Source organism: Hippocampus comes, unplaced genomic scaffold (genome assembly GCF_001891065.2).
Source record: "Hippocampus comes isolate QL1 unplaced genomic scaffold, H_comes_QL1_v1.1 scaffold231, whole genome shotgun sequence".
Taxonomy (NCBI): Eukaryota; Metazoa; Chordata; class Actinopteri; order Syngnathiformes; family Syngnathidae; genus Hippocampus; species Hippocampus comes.
Window position 1 is genome coordinate 402,313 of NW_017804877.1, and position 17,096 is coordinate 419,408.

Below are 17,096 nucleotides of genomic sequence, written 5' to 3' on the forward strand. Positions count from 1 at the left end.
TTTTCTCACACACACACACACACACACACACACACACACACACACACACACACACACACACACACACACACACACACACAATCCTAATACTGTTCAACCCAACCCAGTGCTGTCTCCAAAAGGGGCCGGGTCTATTCTTCGTAATTTATACCCAGCGCATTGGGTTGAGAATTTGACCCAGCACCTTAGGTCAAGATTTTATCCCCCAAAGAGTTAAAATCAACGCATAATGATGAATGAAAACTCAAAAGAAATCGGTTAACAGATTATCAGTACAGATGTGATTACAAATTATCGCACTTTTTTTTACCAATATTTTCGAAGGAGACAGCTGTCCTTGTCAGCATTTAAAAAAAAAAAGAAGCTATTTTTTTGGGTGGCGGGGGTGTCTTACTGTTTCTGAGCAATGTGTGAAATTGGTCTAAATATTTAAGACTGTGATTGTTGGACATTTTTCGCAGGGAGAGCCAGGCATAGGCCTCAGGGGAGAAAAGGGAGCAACAGGTCAAAAAGGTGACAAGGGGGACAGAGGCCATCTTGGACTGCCTGTAAGTGCTCAATGTCCTGCCCAAATTTTTGACACTATTTTGAGTAGAAATGATTTCACGACCTAACTTTTAACCATAAATTAATCACTACATTTCGGAATATTATAGAGTTTAGTTTCAACACACACATTTGTTTTTGTTCTAATGTTGCATGGAAAGCTCAAGGCCTCTACTCGATATTACTAAAATGAGAACGTGCTAGACCTGTGTTGTTGTTCGCCATTATTTATGTTGTTATCTAATTCCTGTTTGGGCTTTTCCCACATTGTGATGCTATTTAAAATGAAATTGTACTTATAGATTTCTCCGATTTCTTACTCTTGGATCTTAAATTTTTAACAATATGCCCGCAACCTTTCAACCACCAGCCCTGATTTTGACAAGTGCAATGACAGTTTTTAATTTATCTACCTGATTACACATGCATTCAATTTGAGACTACAAGGTTTTCAAGTATGAGAATTTTGTAAATTAAGTCTGTGAATTATTTGGGCCATGACTGTTTTGTAAGGAAACTCATGATCCAAAAAAAAAAAAAACCAACAACAACAACAAAAAAAAGACAGTACTGGTCAAAGGAGTTACTGACAGTCACTCATTGAAAAGCACTCTCACCACGCTTATCTCCAAACTTCCATTGTACTTTTTTTTCTTTTTTGTCACCAACTGAATGTGTTGTTGATGTCACTTGAGTCACAGCTTCACTCACCCCCATCACCTCCCCAATCTGATTCCCCACCCCACCTTCCTCCCTCCATCTTCCCCATCACCTCTGCTCTTAAACTGTGTACAACGCTATCCAGGGGGCTCATGGGTTAGACGGCAGACCCGGTCCAGTGGTGAGTGGTGCAAAAACTCATGTTCCGGCCCCCCTTCTCTCCTTCCTCCACCTTGGCTTTCTTCTCTACCCCTTGCAAGCTTGCTTGATGTCTGCCATGTCTGCTTGTCTCGTTGGATTGTTTTCCTGCCTCTTGTGCTTGTATTGTCTCAGTTTTAGCTGCAGGAACTTTTAGTGAGGAGAGGACTGTTCAGGGTTAGGTTGGGAGAACTGCACTGGTCTTATTTAAATTTTAAATTTCTGCTGCAACACAATGGCGCATATATACATACGGTACATACATACTGAATATATATATATATATATATATATATGTGTACTGGCTCAGTGTGGGCCAGTCATACTGTTCCACAATAAACTCATTAAATGCATCAAAAAATAAAAATGCATTAAAAAATAACAATGCATAATAAAATAAAAAGCATTGTAGGCATGGTTGGGAAGGTGGTTGAGCAAACGCAGCGAGGCCCAACCTACTGTACATGTAAAAAAATAATTGATATGTTTACTCCTTGAAATAATCGGGAAAAACTCTTTTTGTGTGACTTAGCGACAATATGAAGAGTACATCCTCAGGAGGTTCTCCTTTTAGAGCAGGGGCCCCCAACCTTTTTTGCCCCACGGACCGGTTTATGTCAGACAATATTTTCAGGGACCGGCATTTAATGACGACTCACCACAGCACCGAGCTTGATTTTCTGCAACCAGACGGTCCCATCTCGGGGTAAAAGGAGACAATGACACCTCAAGTGTGTGGTTTATGTCCAGTCTACTTCGTAATTTTGTTTTCGTCGCCGTTGCTGCAGAAACCCCCCGCCTCACACAGGTAGGATGTCGGAAACAGCAACAGTGCTATTGTGGCGATCTCAGAGTATTCAGCCATAACTTTAATCCAGTTGTCTCGAACGTACTTTTAAGGCCGCCGTGATTTGCGATCTCCAGCAGTTTTTTTACTCATTTTGCGAGCTTCTGCGTTTTGTTTTGAAGTAATCAGTCACGTGATGGAGAAGCGTGGCTTGACGTGTGTCAAGCGTGACACAGACGGATGTAACGGAGAATCCGGTAGTTTTTCAAAATAAAACATCTTTCGTATTCCGAAATAAAACTGAATTAAGGCAAGTTCTTTCTGTGCGGCCCGGTACCAAATGCCCGGCGGACCGGTACCGGTCCACAGACCGGCGGTTGGGGACCCCTGTTTCAGAGGATCTGCTATACACAGCACCGATATAGTCTTTTGATATTTACTGCGTTACCTAGTGTTGCTTCAAAATTAAGATTTTGACGATGTTAATTTTCAATCCTGACTCAACAGTCTTTTTCCCAATGATTTTAAGCCAGCAAAATTGCAAAGATGACATATCTGAAACGATAAGCATGTAGGGATGCCCATGCTGCATGTGGAGAGGTTCTTCAATTATTCCATACAATACAACTGCATACATGGAATGACCCAAAGTTTTCCTCTCGAATTCTGACTGCTACTCAGATACAACTGCAGCTCTTGACATGTGATTCTTTTTCCCTACTTTTTAACACTCTGGACAGTAGTTCAACAAGCTTGGTGTCATGGAAAATTTATGTGTTATCTATTTCCTTTTTTAAGATTTTTTTTTCTAAATCCATTGCATTTTATAAACACTTGTTGATGTGCTGATCGGGGATTTGTCTTTGATTGTTGGTAGCTGCTGCTCTATATTTATTGTCTTTTTTTTCTGTTTTGAAGGGTCTAATAGGACCAGCAGGTGTAGCAGGGCCAGCAGGACCAAAGGGGGAGAGAGTGAGTTTCCAGTATAACTTGAGATTTCCATTCTGGAGAAGAGTGGCACTGAATATTATGTCATTGCAGGGTGAGAATGGAGACGCTGGACAACCAGGACCAATTGGTCCACAGGGCATTCCTGTAAGTAATTTTTAATTGCAGAAAAAACATGTTACTTCATCTACCTACTTAATTCCTACTGCTATTCTTTTTCATGATGGATTCTATGAAATGAAGAAACACACAAAAAAATGTAATTCATTAAGTTATATAGATTTACAACACACAGTCAATATGTTACTTTATTATAATGTTGATGATTTTAATCACCGTATTAAAGTTACCTTATAAACAAATTAACCCTTTCATGCACCCTGTAACCTGATAAGCTGTCCACTGTAGTAACCGCTGTCCCTGAAAGGGTTGAATATCACATAAAACCCAATGGAATCAAGTATGTTCATTAGTATGTAAATACATAAAATCACCCAAACGTGTATATGGGAAAATGTTTTATGGATAAATGAAACCAAGGGTGGGCGGCACAGTGGACGTCCAGTTAGCACGTCCACCTCACAGTACAGACGTGCAGGGTGAAATTCCGGCTCTAGCCTTCCTGTGTGGAATTTGCATGTTCCCCCCCGTGCCTGCGAGGGTTTTCTGCAGGAACTCCGGTTTCCTCCCACATTCCAAAAACATGCATGGCAGGTTAACGGAACGCTCAAAATTGTTCCTAAGTGTGACTTTGAGTGTGAATGTTTGTGTATGTGTGCCCTTTGATTGGCTGGAAACCAGTTCAGAGGGCGTACACCACTTACTGTCCAAAGACAGCTGGAGTGGGCTCCAGCATGCCCGCGATCCTCGTGAGGATAAGCGGATGAGAAAATGGATGGGTGGATGGATAGATGAAACCAAGGTTGAATGTTGTGACCATAATTCCAAAAGTTTGAAGAAAACGAAACACTGCTCTTCACCCAATGAACACCATTCCAACAGTGAAGCTTGGTGGTGGAGCATCATGAGGGCTATTTTTGTTTAGCTGGAACTAGAGCATTAGACAAGGCAGGAGGAATTGTGAACAGTTCCCATTAGCTGTCAGTGTTAGTACAAAACCTGGCTTCTGCTAGAAAGCAAAAACTGTGCATGGAAAAGCCTACTCGAATATCTGAAATGTGTTTGGGTTCAATCAGAGGAACTTCAATGGTGGCCAACGTGCGAACTCCCTTTTAACATGGATGTGAATGTGATTGGTTAATGCTGAACACTGACACGTCATCTCTTATAAGAAGAGGGTGTGCGCATTTGTGTAACCACATTTCTTCTGTTGTTTATCATTATTTCCCCTCTTCAAAATGTTTTTTTTTTTTACAATTTCAGTTGTACATTTTACAGTCACACCAATTATGGAAATGTTTTACAATGATTGGAACTCATTTTGTAACATAAAAACCTGGAATTTAAACTCAGACAAAAGTAGTCTGAGATGGGCTCAGCACACCCAAGATGGATGGACAATGATCAATTTGGGGTTTTGTACCTATAAATCATAATTATTGTATTTTCTGCACCTTCAGTGAATGGGCTATTTTAAAACTGTTTTCAAATATAGGGCACAATGCATTATAAGGCACATAGAATAGAAGTTACAATATTGGCTGCGGTTGCATTATGCATCCACTAGATGGAGCCATGCTAAATGGAAACAATACAGCTTTATTTACGGAGAGCCTTGACAATCGTTGCAGCTGTAACAAAGCCATTAGAACTGGTCACAAACATGGACATGAAATTTGTAAATACAAATGGCATTACAAAACAATTAATGAAAGACAAAGTTATGAATGAAGACAATTCATTCAACAAAAAGGCACACAAACCTTGTGGGCTCACCTCTACAAGGGGCTAAATACCCTTAGAAGTCTTGCTTGTCTCCTTCTTCCTTCGTTTAGTCCACAGGTGTCAAAGTCAAGGCCCGGGGGCCAGATCTGGCCCGCCACATCAATTTATGTGGCCCGCGAAAGCAAATCAAGCATGTGAAGTTCCATGACGCTTGCTAAAGTCCAAACCAACATTTCTAATTGTCATACGTAATCCACAATAAAAGTCATTATTTTTTACTTCAGATTTTAAAACTACTTATCCATCAATTTGTTGTGCGCTGTGCATGTAATATGTGGACAAACATTTATATGGTTTCCCAAAATTCATAACGGCCCTCCAAGGGAAACCGTAACTACAATGTGGCCCGCGACAAAAATGAGTCTGACACCCCTGGTTTAGTCAGTAGTTAACTATGCTTCACTTGTTTCTTATGCACTTTCAAGAATTGGTGATTCTCCCGTCTAAGCTTCTGACACAACCACCATGTGTAACCTAAAAAATATGTGCGTAACCACCAAAGAGGTGGCCCTAATTTCCAGATCGTGGAGTTTTCATGAGGCTTGAGAATTCCATCAGGATCCATTTTGAAAATATGGTACACCGATTTGTGAAATTGACTTGCGTCGAGAATCCATAAATCATCACCATGACATGCGCGTTGCTCATCTCCAGGCTACTTTGAAAGAATGTGTGTTTTTGCATTCACTTTTTAATAAATCCAATAAAAGCAATTTCATCAGAATAATGTTCCACAATGGAAAGCTGAGGAGACAGTGCAAATTGAGAATTGACCAGGTTGCGCATCAAAGACCCTCTCCAAAAAGGTCTACAACTTACGGCCCATTATTACCATGACTGTCTTGTTCATGACTGGCGCTTCACCTGCAAGTCCTATGTAGAAATGCTCCTCACAGGTGAAGAAAAAAAACACCACCGGCACCGATCTTTTTTTTACTATTTAATATGATATAACGTCAACCACAGCTCGGTGGTCCAGTGGTTAGCGTGTCGACCTCACAGTGCAGAGGTAGTGGGTTGGATCCCAGCTTCGGCCTTCCTGTGTGGAATTTGCATGTTCTCCCGGGGCCTGCGTGTGTTTTGTTGGGGTACTCCGGTTTCCTCCCACATTCCAAAAACATGCATGGCGGGCTGATTGAACACTCTAAATGGTCCCTAGGTGTGAATGTGAGCACGAATGGTTGTTTGTCTCTGTGTGCCCTACGATTGGCTGGCAACCGGTTCAGGGTGTCCCCCCGCCGACTGTCCGAAGACAGCTGGGATAGACTCCAGCATGCCCCACGACCCTTGTGAGGATAAAGCGGTTCAGAAAATGGATGAATGGATGGATAATGTCGACCTTCATCGTCAGTGTGATGTAGTAGCGATACATATCCATAAGCACCCCTGACAATATGCCCGATAGTACAAAATATAGAGGCATCATATTACACAAAGGTGACCAAACGTCCTCTTTTGCCCTCTCCGGGCATCTGAGCAGGTTTTATAAATACCTGAAAATGCCTGGCTTTACCTGGTAGGACCACTTATTTAAGCATGAGTTTTAATGTTTTGCGCGACAAAGACAAAGTCTTCGATGAAGAGTAGTCCTACGAGAATTGGAAGAACGAAATGGAAATGCAGACATGAGCGACGGACTTGGATAAAAAGAAACAAGTATTAGCGGTAGCTATATCAATGAAAGTTACCGTCACAAACCCAGAGTATACAAGCTCGAGGACCAGTTACAGTCACCATTTATCCGCTTGATAAATATGGAAAACGAACAAAGTGTGGAATTTCTCAGAGTACATACCACTGGGTCTAAGACTGTCCTCACAAGAAATAACATATAAAGATGACAAGTGAAAATCAAGACTGTGAACAGTTTGATGAGTGTAACATAACACTGTTCTCTAAGGAATCAAGTGATGAGATATTCATGTTTGAAGCTCTTGGATCTGTGAGTTACTGCGAGATATTGTCTGGTGTGCCATGGGAAATTATCCAATACAGCAGGGGTGGCCAACCAGTCAGAGACGAAGAGCCAATTTTTTTACTGAGTTACTGCAAAGAGCCACATCATGCCCTTCCTCACGCACGCGCGTGCACACACAAAAATCAGTCACTATGACTGATTTTTTGACGCCAAAAAATGAATGTACTTGTGCAAATTCAGTGTTTCTGTGTCAATTGAATTGATATATTATTGTTTGTTCCTCTTTTCAGGGCTTTGTAGGACCACAAGGACTCAAAGGGAATCGGGTAAGAAAGATTATGGATTATTATTGGAGCAAGTGCTTCTCGAATACTCACATAGACCAAAGTGGTGTAATTCCACCTATAGCACTATTAAGTCTTTGGAAGTCATGTTTCAAGACAGTCAGTGGCTACGTGTGATCGTTTTATAAAGCAAGGCTCGAAATAAGCGATTTTGCATCGCAGTTTGTATTGAGCGTACATTTTTATCAAGCCATTGCTTTTATAAAAGGTAAAAAAAAAAATGTGACTACTTTGCTAGATAAATTAGTCTGCCCCAGCAGTATGCAGAGAAAAAGTGCGGATTCCACAGAGAACAATTCACCATAAATAAAACCATGAACCTACTGCATTATTACGTTGCATGGTAAAATGAAGTGGAGTTGCGCAAAAGGCTCAAGAAATGGCAAATTTAAATTTACATTTGCTTGAAATTGCGCCGCTGAAAATGTTTCTCAACCATAAAATACAATTTGTTGCTATGCACATACACAAATAAAATCTGTTGATAATATACACCGGTAATTGTTTTTTTTTTTTTTTTTTTTTTTTTTATAAAGTGAGATGTAATTCACCTGAATAGAGCATTATTTTCTGTCGGATACGCGAATACTGAAATATTTGAGAGCTGTCGCCCTACATTCAACCCACCCATTATGCTGCCATATTTTTATTGTTTCATAAAACCCTTGCTTCAGGACCCTGATATTAACCGGGGCGGGGGAAAAAAGCTCGTCAAAATTAATAATTTTCTTCTCAAATTAAGTCACCGATTAGCAAAATTGTTTTTCAATGAAAAAAGTTCTTTCGAGCCTTGACAAGGGAGCTTGTATGCTCAGCTTCAAATAATATTTTTTTGTCACAAAAATGATTCGGATTTATGGCTCCTCAGTTAAGCCTCAAATATGATATTTATAGATAGTCTATAGTTTTTAAATGTTCTTGAAACTGGCTCTGGTGGGATTTTAACATGGATATTACTTTGCAAGTCTTGCTAATTTTGCTGCCACTTAGCTGACTGGGGATTGCTTCAAAGCCTCACAAGCAGATATGAATTCAAGAGTTGACTAGCCAAAATGAAGACACTCTCTTTAATATCATTCATGAAAAAAAACAGATTAGTCAGATAGTTTGCTTTGATTCTGCATGATTATGAATAATGAATGTCAACACAAGATGAACAGAAGATGCACTTGATCATATCAAAACACGTCAAAGACATCAAAGGGATATAATGACCCTGGAGAGTACCTCTCTTGCTTTTGTGGTCAAAATAAATTGGAATGTTCGATTCCATTTTGTCTTTTTGTGATACAGTGTGGTGAAAAAGTAGTGGCCGTCTTTGTGATGTTTTTTTTTTCATATTTATCAAGCCAAATTTACTGTCTCACAAAGACACAATTAAGCAAATACAAAATGCAGCTTCTAAAGTGAGATGTTTTTTTGTTTGTTTTGTTTTGTTTTTTTAAGGCGAAAAAAAATCCAAACCTATCTGTCCCTCTCTGGAAAAACTCAATCCCACCCCTTGTTGAATCGTAACCCAGCTATTTGGAAAGCTGAGTTTAATTTCACTGGCCCTGGTCTAGTTAACACCAGATTTGTTAATAATAATAATAATAATAATAATAATAATAATAATAATAATGTCATTTTTTAAAATTAATTTTGAAAGCGCTTTTCATCATACTCAAAGACACTTTACAAGAGTTTAAAACACGGGATAAAAATGTACACTTTAAAGCCAAGCAGACATGATTTAAAACAAACACATTTAGAAAAAGAAAAACAAAGCAGAAATGGGTAAAAGAGAAGAAAAGGTTTTAAAAGCATTGCGGAACAGGTGAGTTTTAAAGAAATTATTTGAAGGATTGGTGCTCAGTACAGTTGCGGATGTGTTGTGGCAGAGAGTTCCAGAGGGTGGGGGCGGCGACAGAGAAGTCCCCCCAGGTTCTGAGCCTGGTCACAGGGATGGCGAGGAGGTTTGTCTTTGAGGAGCAGAGTTTGCAGGAAGGAGTGTATGGGTGAAGAAGGTTGGAGAGGTAGGAGGGGGACTGATTGTGAAGGGTTTTATAGGTGAGTTGGAGGAGTTTAAACTGAATATGCTGGGGAACAGGGAGCCAGCGGAGGTTTTTCAGGATGGGGGTGATGTGATCACGAGTGCAAGTGTGGGTGAGAAGGCGGGCGGCGGTATTCTGCATGTACTGTAGTTTATTGAGGAGTTTGGAGGTTGTACCGTAGAGCAGGGGTCCCCAACCTTTTTTGCCCCTCGGACTGGTTTATGTCAGACAATATTTTCAGGGACCGGCATTTAAGGTGTGACGGAAATAATACAACAAAATAATATGGTATGAGCTGCATGAAAACTGTGGCGTTTTCGAAATATAATAATAAACACAAGGAGCGTCTAATCTGGCCGACTAAAACAAAATTACGAAGTAGATTGAACATAAAACACACATTTGAGGTGTCATTGTCTCCTATTACCCTGAGATGGGACCGTCTGGTTGCAGAAAATCAAGCTCGGTGCTGTGGTGAGTCGTCATTTTCATGCACTTTGAATTTGCGTTGTATCGTATTTTGAAGGCATTAAACATTACCATAGCGATCAGAGTGTTGCGGCCAGATTAGACTGCTTGTGTTTATTATTATATTTCGAAAACACCACATTTTCATGCAGCTCATACCATATTATTTCATTGTACTATTTCCGCCACACCTTAAATGCCGGTCCCTGAAAATATTGTCTGACATAAACCGGTCCGTGGGGCAAAAAAGGTTGGGGTCCCCTGCCGTAGAGGATTCTATTGCAGTAGTCAAGGCGGGATGTGATGAAGGCGTGGATGAGGGTTTGAGCGGCGTTGAAAGAAAGTGAAAGGCGGAGGCGAGAATGTTTTTGAGGTAGAAAAAAAGCAGTTTTGGTGATTTGGGTCATGTGTTGTTCGAAAGACAGATTATTATGAAAAAGGACACCCAAGGTTGCGACAGTGAGAGGAGGGGAACAGCGTGGAGTTGTCGATAGTGAGGTTAAAGTTGGAGGCTGTTTGGGTGAGGGACCGAGGACCTATTATTAGCAGTTGAGATTTAGTGCAGTTAAGAGTGAGAAAGTTTGTTTGCATCTAGAATTTGATATCTGAAAGACAGACAGGGTGGAGTGGGTTGTTGGGGTAAATAATTTGGTGGAGATGTACAATTGGACGTCATCAGCATAGCAATGGAACTGGAGACCATGATGACGAATGATTTGGCTGAGGGTTAGAAGGTAGAGGATGAAGAGAAGAGGACCAAGCACAGAACCTTGGGGGACACCTCGGGACAGTGGGGCAGTGTAGGAAGAGCAGTTGTTGATGTGTATGAATTGTTTCCTGTCAGCGAGAAATGAGCGAAGCCAGATGAGGGTTTTGTCGTGATGTTTAGGGATTGCAGGCGAGAGAGTAGGATGGATTGTTGATGGTGTCGAAGGCAGCTGTAAGGTCAAGGAGGATGAGGATGGAGAGTAGGCCGGAGTCCGAGGAGAGGAGGAGATCATTGGTGATTTTTCGGAGGGCGGTTTCCGTGCTGTGTTGTGTGCTGAATCCAGATTGAAATTGTTCAAAGAGTTGGTTATTGTCTAGGTAGGCTTTAATTTGGGATGCAACGACATGTTCTATGACTGGACAGAAAGGGGAGCTTGGAGATGGGTCGAAGGTTGCTCATGATGTCGTGGTTGAGTCCGGGTTTTTTTGATGATGGGAGTTACAGTAGCCAATTTGAGTGAGAAGGGGACATAGGAGAAGTTGAGCGATGAGTTGACAATGTTCGTACTAGGTGAGAGATGGTGGGAAAGCAGTGCTTGACGAAGGAAGATGGGATGGGATCCAGTGTGCAGGAGGAGGAATACATTGTTGAAATGATGTTGGTGAGTTCAGCTATGGAGACAGGCATGAATTTGGAGAGAGGTGGAGTAGTTGGAGGGATTGAGGCAGGTAAGAAGGGAGGGGGGTGGGTGAGGTGGTGAGTGAACTGTAGAGGATGTCGATTTTGGATTGAAAGTAGGATAGGAATGAATTACATTTGTTGAAGGTAAAAGAGGTTGAAATGTCGCTGGGTTTGAGGAGTTTGTTGACAAAATAAATTAAGAAATAATCAAAATAGCATGAATTGTTATTTAAATCTAATTCAGATGCTGTTGTATAACCTTAAACGAGCTGTTCATACTTGAAAAGACTCAAACACGACTGTTTTTGTGATTTTGTGAAAAAGAGTGGGACAACATTCTTTTCAAGACTCTTAACCTGTGATCACAAATGCTTGTGATACACGCAGTTATCCATTTAGGAGATTCAAGACCAATTTAGTTTTGTCAAGGGGTCAGATTTGTTTTCCCCTTCATCAATAAAAGCGTGATTTTTAAACTGCATTGCATATTTAATTGTGTTCTTTGTGAGATTTTAAAGTTGCTTATGTTATCTGAAGATTTAAAAGTGGTGAATGCAAAAAAAACAAAAAACAAATCACAAAGGGGGCCATATGTTTTTTGTTAAAATGTCACATTACAGTTGCCGTATTTGCTTTAGTGACGGGATGTTATGGGGATTAATTTGTGACTTCTGCTTTTAATCTGAGAAAAATCTTTTTTTTATATATTTTCCACCACATGTAAGCTGACTGTAATACCCTACCGCTAAAATAATCTTGCTGTTCCTTCCTATTAACATGGTCCTTGTTTAATATTTCCACTCCCATCAATTCTTCACATTTCATCGGCTTTTTCAACACATTCAACTGACTTCCAAGGGATAAGCGAACTCAAATGAAAATACTTGATCCACATGGTGAATGAAGAATATTCAAAATTCAGCTACGAGTGAGCATTCAGTTGAAAGTGTTGAAGATCAAGCTATGGAATCGTGGAGTTGTTTTTACTCTTGTCCTATCTTTCCTTTGTATCCACAGGTCTTCCTATCCCCTTTTTCCTTCCCTCCACCTTGCCCCATGGCTCTTTTTCTCGCAAAGGGTTGCCCTCTCTCCCTCTCACAACACTTGGGCTCCTGCTCCTCCTCCTGCTCCTGCATTCTAATTAAAGTCCTGGGTTAATACTCCTCCTCTTACACTTCCTTTTTGCCTATTCCTTTTTAACTGTACATTTGCCATGCAAGTGCTCATGAATCAACCCCTGACCCTTTTTCCATATCCCCTAAATGGCAAGTGATGCTCTCCCATCATTGCATGCTTCTAAAATTCTGTTGATGAGATTTTTATTTACAAGGTGCACACACACCATTAAGTCGAACTACCATTCAGTAAGTCAAAGCTTACACACTGAGCGTACTTGAAACAGCATGCTCACTTTGTATGATGAATGTAAGCATTCTGTGCCAAACTCAAGTGACTCCTCTCGCCACAGTGCAATTTGAAAGACATGGGCCGACCATGTTTTCTGGATTATAAATCGCACCAGCCATAAAATGCATAATAAAGAAGAAAAAAACATAAAGAAGTCGCACTGGAATTGAAGTCACATTTTTGGGGGAAATTTATCTGATAAAATCCAACACCAAGAACATACATGTCATCTTGAAAGGCAATTTAAAATAAAAATGAACAACAAGCTGAATAAGTGTACGATTTGCTAATGTTACATGACGCATAAACAACAAACTGAGAACATGCCTGGTATGTTCACAGAATGTCCATCAAGGGAAGTATGACTGAGTTTATTGTGAGTTTAATGACGGGAACAACGGAAATCAGTGTGCGCCGTAGTCTAACTCATTAACTATGAAGTAACGCAGTAGTTAAGTCAGTAAATGTTTGTATGAAACTGACCTCTAGGCCAGAGATATTCGTAAAACAATCAAATGAAAAACAGAAAGTACAGAAGTACTCTTCCATCATGCAAACCTTGAAACAAGGACAGCCCTTGACCTTGGTGAGCAGGTGTTCAAAAAAGAGCATGTACATTGGATATAAAAAGTCTACACTCCTTTGTTCAAATGCCAGGGATGTCAAATTGTTTTTGTATCCATATTGAACGAAAACAGTCCAATCTAAACACCCTAAAGAGACCAAACATGCAATGTGAACTGATGTCTAATCCAATTAGGCTAATTCCAATTCTGGCACAAACAATTAACATGTAATGTTTGAATAGAAAAAGATGATGTAATTTAGTCAGGTAAATCTTATATTTGATGACCTCATGGATTATTTCATACCATCTTTTATGTTGGGCTTTTTTGTATTGTGCAGTTGGAGCACCTACAATCAAACAAAGACCAAATAAGAGTACTGTATTTTCCTTTGCGATCTTGAAACATGCAGCATTTAGCAGATCATTCCCTCGAAAATACATAACTGGCATTTGCTCACCAAAGCACTGGCTTTGATAACCCATCCCTAACTCCCCAACTATATCGGCCCTTTATTCACCAATTCTATTATTGCCTTAAAGGGGAAGTCAACCCAAAACATTTTTTTTTCCAATAACATGTTCAATGTAGCCCCACTCATCTAAACACAGAATTCAGAATAATATTGCATTGGTGAAACAATGAATGAACCAGCAAAATCCACCCATGTTTTTAATCCATCTCAAGAGGCGGCCATTTTGTCACTTGCTATCGACTGAAAATGATCTCACAGTCGCTCAGGACTCAGGTAACGGCCAATCATGTCATTTTTCAGTCAACAGCGAGTGGCAAAATGGCCGCCCCCTGAGATGGATAAAAATGGGAGGTTTTTGCTCATCAGTTCATATTCCACAAACGCAATATTAATCCGATGGCTGGTTTAGACTAGTGGGGGCGCATACAACATATTATTGTCAAGAAAATGTCCCCTTTAAATACAGAGCAACACATGAAACTAATGTATTTTTCATGTTAAATGAATAACAACTAGATTAATATAGCAGAATCTCAAATTTGCACAAAGGAGGACTAAACTCACTTGTTTAATACGCTGTTGTTTGCAGGGAGAGAGGGGCAAGAAAGGCAACAGGGGGGCCAAAGGGGATAAGGGAGACCAAGGAGCACCTGGATTAGATGCCCCATGTCCGTTGGTATGTCAGTGATCTGTGTACATATAAGAGCCAAAAAGAAAAAATGGGGGTCACTGCTGAAAAAAAAATCTTTTTGGCTCTGGTTCTCATCAACCTAAGGCCTCTTTTCTCTCCCAAGGTACAAGACTGATGGGAATAAATCATTGATATGAACATCATTTTATTTGGGGGGAGTTTAAACATCCCCTATTTGAATTTTACAACACATGCAGTTGAAGACACGCAATCTCAACACATATTAGGTCTTCAAATCCCATGCATGCACTCTGCCATATGCACAAACCGCATATGACTTTATCCAAAGCAAAACACGGTCAAATGTACCGTATGTGCTTAACATTTGACCCATATGCATCATTCCGAGTCAAGTTATTCTGTTCTCTTAAAGAAACATTTATTAGCAAGAATACTGACTCTCTCATCTCAATGAATTATGTTCCTGTCAGTCCAGTTTGCCCGCATGCTGAGGTAAACCTTCAAGTCGCCCAATGGACAGATGGGCGAATCTTCGTGTCCCCAAACGGTGGAGGACAAATTTAAGCTACAAAGCTGGTTTTAAATGGATGATTTCACAAACAGGGTTTCCGAGGCTTTAAAGGAGAGAAGGGTGAACCGGGCTTGCCAGGCCTGGATGGGCTGGATGCCCCTTGTCCTGTGGTATGGTGCTCTCTCTTTCCTCCCCAGCATGCATTTAGCTACCTACCATTAACATCAGAGTTGCAAATAGCATCATAAAGTAAGATGCCTGCACTTTATTAGGTTTTGCATTGCAAGTTTGCATGAAAATATTCATCGTTTACGTAAATCATCATTGGTTTAAATCCGTATTTTTTATTTATTTTTTTGACTGACCGTCTTCATTTGAAGGAAGTTAAACTCAAGTTCATAACTCACCAATTGTGACTAACGCGCCACATAGCAAACTTTCATTCTAAAACTAAACGTTCATATACTTGGCTGTACAAATACACTCTGAAATTTTTATAACCATAATTAATCCGTTTTTTGGGTTTTTTTTTTGGTTCTCTTTCATTTCTTGCATGGAGCACCAAATCTCCTGGGCCACATTACCACAGGTTGTGCAAAGCAATTAAAAGTAGAAGAGTGTGTGTGTGTGTGTGTGTGTGTGTGTGTGTGCGTGCGTGCGTGCGTGCGTGCGTGCGTGCGTGCGTGCGTGCGTGCGTGTGTGTGTGTATATGTATATATTTGAGAGAGTGAGAGATTTCTAATTAAGTTGATGATTTGTTTTTGAGAAGAGGTCCTTACTATGATTCCAAATGACGACACAATCTTTTGTTGCAGGTATACATCATCTCCTTATTAAAGTTAGTTCTTTGGTTTTTTTTATTTGTTTCTTTTTTCTTCCTTTTGTTCTTTCTTTTATTGGTTATCTTATCTCTTTTATTCATATCAGAAATATTTTTATTGTGAGGTAAAATTACTAACCATTTAACATACATACAGTGCAGGACACAGATGTATTAATATACCCCAACAAATAACATATTAACCATTTCATTTTTATATGAATGTAAAGAATGACAAGAAAGCAAAAACGGATAGCGAGGAAAAGAGCATCAACATTGCTTGAATTACATTTTACCAGCCTGCAAATAAGTGGGATGTATACTGTATACACTTATTTAATCATAATAAACATTTTCATTGGAGTATTCACTGATCCCATTTATAATGCTTTTATTGTAACGATACATCCAGAAAATAACCATCAAGTGCTGAAATGTAGTGTATGGAGGTACAATAGTTCTGTCAAACTTTTCAAACATTTGTGTTTTTGATGGAAAGAAGGGAACATGAAAACCCTAACTAAGTAGAAACACCACTGCTTGTTGTGCATATTTAAAGAAACATTTTTGTAAGAGAACTGATAGTGATGCACGCCATTTCGCTGCTTTAGGTATTTTTAGAACTGTGGAAACATTTCACATTCCGTCAGCACAAACAAGCTGAGAGTGGTTAAGTCTCTCAGAGTGAGCTTGCTTGTTTCCATGTTTCGTGTTCTTCCTCTGCCACATACAGGAAATGTCAATTTCGCCTGAAACATAGATGCAGAAGAGTGAATTTAAAATAGAAAAGGAAGAAAAAAAAAAAATACACATGTTCACCCTATTGAGACCAGTTGTTATGGTGGAAACTTTGGCCGCTTTGCGGGACGGGAAAATATCATCAGATCGGAATGAAATTTTGCACAGAACCTTGTACCATAGTATCGACAAGAATTCCGACCCGGCCCGACGAATCCGACAAACTTTTTTTTTTGCCATGAAAATGTGGACCACCCTAATATATATATATATATATATATAGTTGTCTCTCATTTGTCGCGGTTAATGGGACCAAAAACACCCGCGATAAACGTAAATCCCCGAAGTAGCGACCCCCCCCCTCGTATAGGTACATGTACATGTGTATGAATATAAAAAATATTTATACGGTCAAATTTAATGTATACATGCATGTAGAAGTACATTTTGTCGTAATTAACATTACTTAATGCTGTATACTAATAGATTTAAACATGTATAAGTTAGGTTAGGTTAGTGTATGAATAACAAAATACAGTAAACATATACATGTGACTCGCTGTTGTTTTGCTGACTTTCGCTGCTTCTCCCAGACCGTTTGTGGATTTTTTGCGGACTTAAATTTTTTTTTATTTTATTTATTTATTTTTTTTATGAATATGTTTGAAAAAATCCACGATGCACTGAAGCCGCGATAAACGAACCGCGAAATAGCGAGGGATCACTGTTT

At 39.8% G+C, this 17,096-nt stretch overlaps 1 protein-coding gene across 7 annotated transcripts in view; it reads left to right on the plus strand.

The window, feature by feature from the left end:
- The window catches only part of col13a1 (collagen, type XIII, alpha 1), a 154,276-nt gene that overhangs the window by 127,629 nt on the left and 9,551 nt on the right, over positions 1–17,096 (plus strand). For 6 of the 7 annotated variants that reach the window (XM_019881416.1, XM_019881424.1, XM_019881441.1 and 3 more), the window contains 6 exons: positions 462–548; positions 1,352–1,387; positions 3,110–3,163; positions 3,233–3,286; positions 7,253–7,288; positions 14,235–14,321. In XM_019881416.1, the coding sequence (XP_019736975.1) occupies positions 462–548; positions 1,352–1,387; positions 3,110–3,163; positions 3,233–3,286; positions 7,253–7,288; positions 14,235–14,321 (354 nt within the window). The remainder of the gene's footprint in view (positions 1–461; positions 549–1,351; positions 1,388–3,109; positions 3,164–3,232; positions 3,287–7,252; positions 7,289–14,234; positions 14,322–17,096) is intronic. The other variant, XM_019881456.1, reaches the window with a different exon arrangement.